This window comes from Lontra canadensis, unplaced genomic scaffold, assembly GCF_010015895.1.
Source record: "Lontra canadensis isolate GAN:19392208 unplaced genomic scaffold, GSC_riverotter_1.0 scaffold290, whole genome shotgun sequence".
NCBI lineage: Eukaryota > Metazoa > Chordata > Mammalia > Carnivora > Mustelidae > Lontra > Lontra canadensis.
This window is the reverse complement of record NW_022631284.1, coordinates 14,331-25,408: the sequence shown is the minus strand read 5'-3', so window position 1 is coordinate 25,408 and position 11,078 is coordinate 14,331. Positions and strand designations below refer to the sequence as shown.

The 11,078-nt window shown below is 37.0% G+C and overlaps 2 protein-coding genes and 1 pseudogene across 2 annotated transcripts in view; all 3 read left to right on the top strand.

The window, feature by feature from the left end:
- Positions 1-206, top strand: part of PCDHB4 (protocadherin beta 4) — a 2,187-nt gene extending 1,981 nt beyond the window's left edge. The window contains exon 2 of the mRNA XM_032849996.1: positions 3-206. Within this exon, the coding sequence (XP_032705887.1) occupies positions 3-206 (204 nt within the window). The remainder of the gene's footprint in view (positions 1-2) is intronic.
- Positions 207-7,378: 7,172 nt separating this feature from the next.
- On the top strand, positions 7,379-7,733 carry LOC116862653 (annotated as a pseudogene).
- Positions 7,734-9,601: 1,868 nt separating this feature from the next.
- Positions 9,602-11,076, top strand: PCDHB5 (protocadherin beta 5; the record flags this gene model as incomplete). The annotated part of the gene is made up of 1 exon (XM_032850003.1): positions 9,602-11,076. A coding segment is annotated over exon 1 (1,269 nt), but the record flags the coding sequence as incomplete, so codon positions are not given.
- Between the last annotated feature and the right edge of the window lie 2 nt (positions 11,077-11,078).

Sequence of the window (11,078 nt, the reverse complement as noted above, 5' to 3'; positions counted from 1 at the left end):
AGGGTCCGTTTCCGGGCCACCTGGTGGACGTCAGCGGCGCGGGGACCTTGTCTCACAGCTACCAGTATGACGTGTGCCTGAGGGGAGGATCTGGGACCGGTGAGTTCAAGTTCTTGAAGCCAATATTTCCCAACCTCTTGATTGAGGACACTGAGAGAGAAATTCAAGACAACCCCAACTGCAGGAATAGCTTTGTATTCAGTTAATGAGTGTATTTGGTCAAGTCAGCCTCTCCTTAATTTTGGCAAACCTAACTTCCATTGCAATGTCTTTCTTCTAAGAAATTTTGTTGTCTAAATTTGTATAATATCTCTATTCCGAACTAATCATTTCCCTGATTGTACTAAATCTTCCTCCTTTTATTAATATTTATTGGACTTAGCATTTTCAGTTACACTGGTTATGGAGTATGTATATTCTCCATATTTGACTTTCTCTTGGTGATTAATGTTTCCATGACTATGAATTAACTCAAATAGTTTAAGAAGAATTTTTTATTTAAATCAACTCCTTACTGTCTTAAAGCTTTTATGTAATTGTGCATTTCTATATATTTGTGGTATTTATCTTTACCATTAGCTTTGTCTTTAGAGTGTTTGAAATTCTTTTAGCTACCTAGGCCTTTTTGACTGTTCTCCAGGCTATGCCCCCTGAAAAGCCATGAGCATATAACTTAACTTACTTGTTTCTCTGAAATTGTACATAAACATGCACTTTGAGTAAGATATTAAAACACCAAAATTGTGACTTCCTATTGGGAACACCATACATGCTAGGATTTTAAAAATTCATTTGATTGTTACTTACCTAGCACACTGTATGTGTTCTGTAAATACTAATACTAAATTTAAAATTATTATCATTTATAAGTAATAATTTTCTGAAAATCTTCTATAATTTGGCACTATGCTCACTAATAGAAACTAAGTCACTGTTTGGTAAAATCCTTTAAAACAATTTCAGAACCTTAAATAAACCTTAAATCATTTCATAGGATTCAAGATATGAAGGACATCATATCTTCCTTGTCCTTGCTTTTGCTCTATAAATAGAAGTTCAAGTGAAATTTAGTGTATACGTTTGTTTTGGTTTTCTTGCAGCTTCTCCCCACCTTTCAAAAGAGTCAGAAAATTTTTTCTCAGTTTTGATTATTCTCTTCAGGCCTTTTCAAGGTTATTGGGTGATAGGAGATTTTCACTTTAAATTACTTTGCAGACATGAACATCCTTCATCAACAAAATAATGTTTTATTTTTGATGTCACAGTTATCTTCTTCAGTATAGCTTTGAGGTATTTTATGCAATTTACTTTATCGATTATGTTAAACTTTCAATTTATTTATTTGACAGAGATCACAAGTAGGCCCTGAAGCAGGCAGAGAGAGGGAGGAAGCAGGCTCCCTACGGAGCTGAGAGCCCAAATCCTAAGCAGGCTGGATCTCAGGACTCTGAGATCATGACCTGAGCTGAAGACAGAGGCTTTAACCCACTGAGCCACCCAGGCACCCCTAAAATTTTATTTTTAAATCTCAAGGGCCATCCTACTGGATTTAATTACTTGTACTTACCCCTGAATTACTTTTTTCCCCTAAGGATATAATAATACATTAAAAAGGAAAATTACTGGCTAAGTTAGACTTGAAACATAACTTTTAGCCTTCGTCCAGTCTAAAAATTGAAATGAGAAAGTGATAAAAATGAGAACAAAATTAAACACAAGCATATATAGATATAAATATGGTAGTCAACCTTAATGACTACTTCACTTACTAGCTGTTTAAATGAATAGCTTTTATTTATGATGAGAAATCTGATTGAAATTTTCACCAATATACTTCAACATTTCCAAGTTCCCCTTTTTTGTTGTTTATTTCAGAAAAGTCCAATTTGTATAACTGCCCAAATGAGACTGGCCAAATAAACACCCAAACCCACCTTTATGAATTTCTGTGTAAATTTGTGAATTACTTTGTGCATTATTTTATTGATTACTCTGTGTATTCATAAAGCACAGATCATCCCTTACCATTACGCATGGATCATTCTGTACACCAGACTTTGGTGTAGAATGGATCAATATTTTGAAATTCAATAATTAGAATTTAGTAGTAAATGTGATCCAAATAACTTCCACAAAATGCATACCTTAAGAAAAATAAGCCAGTTCTATTGTTGCCAAACAAACATAAAGAATGGAAGCCAACTATCTTGATAATAATGCTCATTTCAATCCTATATTTTCTCACATGCTTCTGTTATATGTACAACTTATTTCCCAATTTTAGTGAAAATAATAGAAATATATCACTGTAAATTTAAGAAGTGCAGCATGATGCTTTGAATTACATATATTGTGAAATGACTACCATACACAATAGGTTTAGCTAACATTCATCGTATCTATACATCTTTTACAATTCCTTTATTATTATAGGCACAACACTTAGTGAGTTGAACATATGCTGTTTGGGGGGCAGAACTTTTACTGAAGGCACCGTAAGGCCCACATCACTTCAAAACCCCCCTCTTCCTTTACTACTGAAAGTTACAAAATACAGATTTTAAGCAGGCTGAGGTTAAAAGTTATGTAGTTATTTGGTGGAAGTCTACTTAAGATAGAATGGATGGATTACCTAACAGAAGAAACAACCATAAAAACTTGTTAAAATTCAGAAATTACCTGTTTGAAGCAACAGACAGCTGATGATATAACAAGACTCAAAGGGCTAAGATTTCTTGGAGTTCTGAACTGACTTCTTCAATCAGTTTGCCTTGCAGAACTTTGCTAAGTCTTAGAACAGACAAAAGGCTCCTGCCATGGTCTAGAGCAATTTCCGTGGCCTTTGGCAGACTGGAAGATTCAAGCTCATGGCCAATTTTTCCCCTCAAGATACTTGTCAAACTCAGGGACATTCCAGGGAAGAAGCAACATTTGAAGAGATGATGACCAAGAATTTTCCAAAATTTGTGAAAATCCTTCACCACTCAAGATGCTTGGAGAAACCCAATCAAGAAAAATAAAATACAAAGTACACCTAGAAATATCATAGGAAGGATGCTGAAGACCAGAGTCAAAGAGAAAACCTTAAAAGCAACTATCAAAAATGGCACATTGGGGTGCCTGGGTGGCTCAGTGGATTAAGCCGCTGCCTTTGGTTCAGGTCATGATCTCAGGGTCCTGGGATCGAGCCCAACATCGGGCTCTCTGCTCAGCAGGGAGTCTGCTTCCTCCTCCCTCTCTGCCTGTCTCCCTGCCTATTTGTGATCTCTCTCTCTGTCAAATAAATAAATAAAATCTTTAAAAAAATGGCACATTACTCTTAAAGGAACAATAAAGGAACAATAAAACGAAGAGCTGACTTTTTCACATAAATCATGAAACCAAAAGACAAAGAAATGATGGGGAAAAAACAGACTAGCATTCTTATATTACCAGAAAATATATATTTCAAAAATACAATTTTCAAACAAATAAAAACCCAAAGCATTAATCACAGTCACATCTGCACTAAAAGAAATACTTTTAGTGGAATTCATTGGGCAGAGGGGAAATAATCCTAAAGGAATCAGACTTGCAGGAAGAAATGAGCAACAGGAAGGGTAAATGTAAATTAATATTGACTATAGAAGGCAAAAACAGTTTCTTGAAGGATTTAAAATGTGTATAAAAATTTTTAAAGATTTTAAAATTTTCTCTGTTTATTTGACAGAGAGAGATAGCAAGAGCAGGAACACAAGCAGGGGGAGTGGGAGAGGGAAAAGCAGGCTTCCCTCCAAGCAAGGAGCCCGATGTGGGGCTTGATGTGGAGCTTGATGTGAGGCTCAATCCCAGGATCCTGGGATCATGACCTGAGCCGAAGACAGACGCTTAACAAATGTGCCACAGAGGCGCCCCTAAAATGTATATAAAATTTAAGTTCATGACAATAATAATGTAAAAGGAAGATGGTATAAATACAGTTAATGAATTCTAAGCATTATCGTGGAAGTAGTAAAATTAAAAACTTTGTGTTAGATTTTTTTAGCTCAAAGATGCTTTAATCTGTAGGATAATTACTACAGGATTAATTAAAACATTAATTGAAGGGAAATGAAAAATAACAAATATCTGAGTAATCCATAAAAGAATGAAACTTTATGGACAAGTAAAAAAAGATGGTAAATATAAATGGATCATTATCAAATATTACATTAATTGTGGTTAGATTAAATGATCCCATTAAACAACCAAAAATTTTCAGACTATGTATAAGAAAAGTTCAACTATTACATACGTTATCATATAAATGTGTTTGTGTGAGCTACAACAAAAGGTTGAAAGTTAAAAAAATAAGAAACGATATAATACAGACACTAGCTGAAATAAACCTAGTGTAGCTGTACACATATAAGAATGAAATGACTCATAGTACGCTTTTAAAAAAAAAAAGACTTATTTATTTGAGAGAGACATGGCGAGAGAGGGAACACAAGGGAGGGAGAATCAGGCTCCCCTAGGAGCAGGGAGCCTGATGTGGGCTTGATCCCAGGACTCTGGGATCATCACCTGAGCCTCTGGGATCATGAACTGAGCTGAAGGCAGACACTTAACGACTGAGCCACCCAGGCACCCCTTATAGTATGCTTTTTGACAGTGGAATTAAGACAAAATAAAAATATAACTAGGGGGGTGGCTGGGTGGCTAAGTGTGTTAAGCCTCTGCCTTTGGCTCAGGTCATGATCCCAGTGTCCTGGGATCCAGCCCCACATCGGGCTCTCTGCTTGGCGGGGAGCCTGCTTCTCTGTCTACTTGTGATCTCTCTCTCTCTCTGTCAAATAAATAAAATCTTAAAATATATATATATAGGGGTGGTGCCTGGGTGGCTCAGTCCATTAAATGTCCAACTCAATCTCAGCTCAGGTCTCTATCTCACAGTTGTAAGTTCAAGCCCTGTGTTGGGCTCCATGCTGGATGTAGAGCCTACTTAAAATAAAGTGAAATTTAAACTAAAAATATAAGAAGAAATTCCCAAATGCTTCAAAAGTAGATAATATAATCCATGGGTCAAAGAAGATATCATAGCAGACATTTCCATATATTTTGAACTAGGTAAAAATAGAGAATTTGCTACATCAGAACAGGATTTAGAAATTTAAAACCTTTAAATGAACAAGTTAGAAAAGAAAGGTTAAAAATCACTAATCCAAGATTTCCTCTGAAGAAGCTAGAAAAAGAACAAATCAAATATAAATAAAGGAGGAAGAAAACATTTATAAACATAAATAGATGACAAATAAAACAAAATCAATAAACTTGAAAGTTGACTCTTTGTAATGATTAACACAATTAAAAACGGTTACAGGGCACCTGGGTGGCTCAGGTGGTTAAGGGTTGAACTCTTGGTTTTGGCTCAAGTCATGATCTTGGGATCATTGTGCTCAGCCCCTAGTCTGCTTCAGATTCTTTCTCTCTTTCCCCCTCTGCCCCTTCCCTCTCTCTCCTCTCTCTCAAAAATAAATAAATAAATAAATAAATAAATAAATAAATAAATAAATTTATTTCAAAGCCCTCTGGGTAAAACTAATCGAGAAGGGAAAAAATACCAACTACCAATATCAGGAATGAAAAAGGAACATCACTACCAGTCCCACAGACATTAAAAAGATAAAAAGGGATATTATAAATAACTTTATGCCAATAAATTTGACAATTTATGTAAAATGGAAAGCATCTTTGAAAAAACAATATGAAAAAAGAAGAAATATAAAAACTGATTAGGCATATCTATTAAGTAAATTAAACTTGTTATTAAGGAAACCTTGACACTCCAATTCACATTAGTGAATTCTTCCAAAATACCTATGGAAGAACTAACACGAGTTTTTGTAGACTCTTTCAGAGAATTCTGGAAATGTTCCTCAGAGCGTTTGGGTGCTAGCATAAATTCAAGGGGTATGACATCCAAACCTGAATAAGACATTATAAGAGAGGAAAAGCAGAGGCCAATCTCATTTATAAATATAGATAGGAAAATTCTAAACAAAATATTGGCAAATAAAATTCTGAAATATATAAAAGGAAAATAATTATGAGAAAAATGTTATTTTAAGGATGCAAATCCAATTTAATATTTGAAAATTAATATAATTAGTCACATGAACAGATGAAGAAAAATATGATTATCTCAGTGAATACAGAAAAAGTCCTTTGATAAAATTCAGCACATATTCATGGTATTTAGCAAACTAAAAATAGAAGGGAACATTCACACTGTACTTTAAAACCTAGAGGAAAAATTATCTTTAATGGTAAATTATTGGAGTTTCCCTTAGTTATCAAGAATGAGACAAGGAGGGGCGCCTGGGTGGCTCAGTGGGTTAAGCCTCTGCCTTTGGCTCAGGTCATGATCTCAGGGTCCTGGGATCAAGCCCCACATCCAGCTCTCTGCTCAGCAGGGAAGCTGCTTCTCCCTCCCCCTCTGCCTGTCTCTCTGACTACTTGTGATCGCTGTCTGTCAAATAAATAAAATCTTAAAAAGAGAAGAATGAGACAAGGATGCCCACCCTTACTATTTCACTTCAGTATTATACCATAGGTCCTAACCAGTGGAATAAGGCAAGAAATAATAAAAGGTACAATGATTGAAAGGGGAGAAATAAGAATGTCTTTTTTTTTTAAAGATTTTATTTATTTATTTGACAGACAGAGATCACAAGTAGGCAGAGAGGCAGGCAGAGAGAGAGGAGGAAGCAGGCTCCCTGCTGAGCAGAGAGCCCGATGCGGGGCTCGATCCCAGGACCCTGGGATCATGACCTGAGCCGAAAGCAGAGGCTTTAACCCACTGAGCCACCCAGGCGCCCCAAGAATGTCTTTTTTTGAATGACATGATTCTATATATAAAAAGTCATAAAGAATCTATTGATGATTAGGATTAATAAATTAAGTTGGCAATTCCACTGGATATAAGGTAGCATACAAGTATAAGTTGTATTTCTGATAACAAAAAATCATAAAATTTAAGATTTTGAGTATCATTTACAATAGCTTAAAAATATCAAGTATCTAGAAACAAATCTAACAACGTAAGACTTAAATACTGAAAAGCTATAAAACATTGAGAAAAGTTAAAGATCTAAAGTAGAGGGATATATAATTTTCAATAATTGGAAGACTTATGTTGGTAATATGTCAATTCTCCTCAAGCAATCTATAGATGGCATAAAATCCTAAGCAAAATTTCTGAAGATTTCTTTGTGAAAATCGGCAAGCCAAATCTAAAGTTTATATAGAAATACAAAGGGACAATAAGAACCAAAACCAACCTGAAGAAAAAGAATAAAAGTGGAGGACTTCTTTCTGTGCTCACTCCCCTGGTGGTGGCAACTGGCCTGCTCTCAACATGCAGAGCGACGCCTCCAAGTTTGTGGACCTGTGTGTATGGCGGAAATGCTCTGCTAGCAACTGCGACATATGCGCCAAGGACCACGTGTTTATGCAGATGAATGAGGCCAGGTTGAGAAGGTACAGGCAGGTTCAACAGCCAGTTTAAAACCTACACTGCGGGGGCCATTCGCAGGATGGGTGAGCCAGATGACCCCATCCTCCGTCCCCTATCCAAGGCTGACATCATTTCAAAGAACTTCTGACTGGAGAGGATCACAGATGTGGGGTATTCGTAAAGTGGAGGATTTACCTTTCAGATAATAACCTTATTATAAAGATACAGTTATTAAGACAATATGGTATTGCAGGACAAATGAAGAGAAAAATGGAAAGAGTCTTGAACAGACCTATGGTCACCTGATTTATAACAAAATGACATTTCAGAAACAGTAGGGAATAGATCTTCTTTTCAATAGATAGTGCAAAGCCATTTGGCTATTTTTCTGAAAAAAAAAATGTAACCCTAATCTCATTTATATGAAAAAAAATCAAATTCAGGAAGATTATTTCTCTAAATGTGAAAAATAAAGCATTTGATTTTTAAAAATATACAAGAATATTTTCATGATCTTGGGATATATGCAAAAGTTTAAAGGGAACACAAGTCCTAACCATAAATGAAAAATATTGATAAATTAGACTAACAGAAGTTTTGTTCATCAAAGATAGCACAAGAGAGCTGAAAAGCAAACCATAGAATGGGAGAAGATATTTGCAATATATACTTCTGAAAAAGTACTTACACTCAGAATATATAAGGAACTTCTAATGATTGATAAGAAAAAAGGCAAATGCCATAAATAGAAAGAGACAAAAGACAAGTACTTCACAAGAATATAACCTAATGGCCATTAAACATGTGAAAAAAGTGCTCAATTTGATTAATCAGGGAGATGCTAATTAAAGTTACAGTATGGTATCATTACACACTCATCAGAGTGGTTAAAATTAAAAGACAGTATTAAATGTTGACAAGGACATGGAGCAACTAGAACTGTCATTTTTTGCTGGTTTCATTTCACATTTGTACACTTTTTGCAAAATCTATTAAAGCTAAATATATGTGCACATCTTCACACACAGAAGTCTACCTTCTGGGAATATAGTCAACATAAATGCTCACATAGACACCAAAAGACATGTAAAAGAATGTTGGTAGCAGCACTAACCAAAATATCCCCAAACTGGAAAACCCCAATGTGCATCAGCTGGAAAGCAGGTGAATAGTAGTACAGTCAAACAATAGAAAAATATAGAGCACTGAGAAATTAGGACAATATAAAACAGATGGATTTTAAAAGTACAATGTTGAGTAAAGGATTTTAAAAGTACAATGTTGGGTAAAAGAAGCCAAACATAAAAGAGAAATACTACATAAGTCTATTTGTATAAAAGTTCAAAAAAGGGGGAAAATCTATGATAATAGAAGCGTGCTTACCTTTAGGGGAGAGAGTAATGACCAAGCAAAAAGAGAAGGGAGCTTCTAGGGTTTTGGTAACATTTTAGTTTTAGTTTAGTTTCTACCTGTAGGAGTGTGTTCACTTCCTGAAAAATGTATTGAGTTGTACACTTATCACTTGTACCCTTTCTGATATATTTCAAAATAAAAACAACTTCTGTAAAATTGTAAACTTTTCTAAACATCATTTATCACTTATTTCTTGAATGTAATCAAACACAGCAAGAGAAAGTTTCTTAAAATGTATTTTATAAAGAACACTAATATGTCATCTAGTTTGTTCTGAAAAGTACTATTGCACTGAAAGTTACCTTAACAAATGTTTCTTTAGAATTTCCAATACCTGAGGCGCCTGGGTGGCTCAGTGGGTTAAGCCTCTGCCTTTGGCTCGGGTCATGATCTCCTGGGATCCGGGCCGTATCCGGCTCTCTGCTCCACGAGGAGTCCGCTTCCCACTCTCTCTTTCTGCCTCTCTGCCTATTTGTGATCTCTCTCTCTCTGTGTGTCAAATAAATGAATAAAATCTTAAAAAAAAAAAGAATTTCCAATACCTAAGAACTGGAGATACCATTCGGCGCACTTAAAAGGACTTAAAAGGGCTTTGATATACCAGTTACAATTTGGAATGAAATCGCAAATACTATAGCTATAGTAAATAAGGACGCCTGGTGGCGCTGCAGGCTAGCGCTATGAATGAAAGGCTCTGTGGATATCCCGGACGCCATTAAGCTAGGAATCAGAACAATGAGTGCTTCCTAAGAGAAGGTAGCATTTTAGTAAGATCTAGGGGCAGATATTTTCAGAGAGGACATTATTCTAGGGCAAGTCAGTCAGAAATAAACAAATCGAGGTTATTCAACCAAATCATCTGGGTTGACGGTATACAGAGCTGAAGAAACTGCACCTTCTTGGATTGGGTCTGAACAATGGAGACTGCGCTAGCAAAAACGTCACAGAAAAGGCAAGTTATCTTTCTTGCTATATTGTTGCTTTTGTGGGAGGCTGGCTCTGATGCAATTAGGTATTCCATGCCAGAAGAAACAGAAAGTGGCTCCTTTGTGGCCAACCTGGCAAAAGACCTGGGGCTCAGGGTTGGGGAGCTAGCTACTCGGGGTGCGCGAATCCATTATAAAGGAAACAAACAGGTCTTGCAGCTGGATATAGAGACCGGGAATTTGCTGCTGTATGAAAAACTAGACCGGGAGGTGCTGTGTGGGGTGACAGATCCCTGTATACTCTATTTCCAGTTATTACTGGAAAACCCGGTGCAGTTTTTTCAGGCTGAGCTGCAGCTTACGGATATAAACGACCATTCCCCAGAATTCCTAGACAAGGAAATGCTCCTAAAAATCCCGGAGAATGTTCAGTCAGGGACTGTATTTCCTTTGAAAATAGCTCAGGACTTGGACATAGGTATTAACACTGTGCAGAACTACACAATCAGCCCCAACTCTCATTTTCACGTTGTCACTCGTAATCGCGGAGATGGTCGAAAATACCCAGAGCTCGTGCTGGACAAAGCCCTGGATCGGGAGGAGCAATCTGAGCTCAGTTTAACCCTGAAGGCGCTGGATGGTGGGACTCCGCCCAGGTTCGGCACCACTGAAGTCCATATTGAAGTCGTGGACATCAATGATAATGCCCCTCGGTTTTTACAGTCTCTCTATGAGGTACAGGTCCCCGAAAACAGCGCCCTAAACTCCTTGGTTGTCGCTGTCTCTGCCCAAGATTTAGATGCAGGAACAAATGGGAATGTCGTCTACACTCTCTTTCAAGGCGATGAAGTTACTCAACCATTTGTAATAGATGAAATTACAGGAGAAATTCGTCTGAAAAAAGCATTGGATTTCGAGGCAACTCGATACTATACTGTGGAAATTGCAGGCACAGACGGCGGGGGGCTTTCAGGAAAGTGTACTGTAGCTATAGAGGTTGTGGATGTGAATGACAATGCCCCTGAACTTACCATGTCGACGCTCTCAAGCTCTACCCCAGAAAACTCACCAGAGACCGTAGTGGCTGTTTTCAGTGTTTCTGATCCAGACTCCGGGGACAACGGTAGGGTGGTTTGCTCCATCCAGAACGATCTCCCCTTTCTTCTGAAACCTACATTCAAGAACTTCTACACACTAGTTACGGAGAGACCACTGGACAGAGAGAGCCAGGCCGAATACAACATCACCATCACCGTCACCGA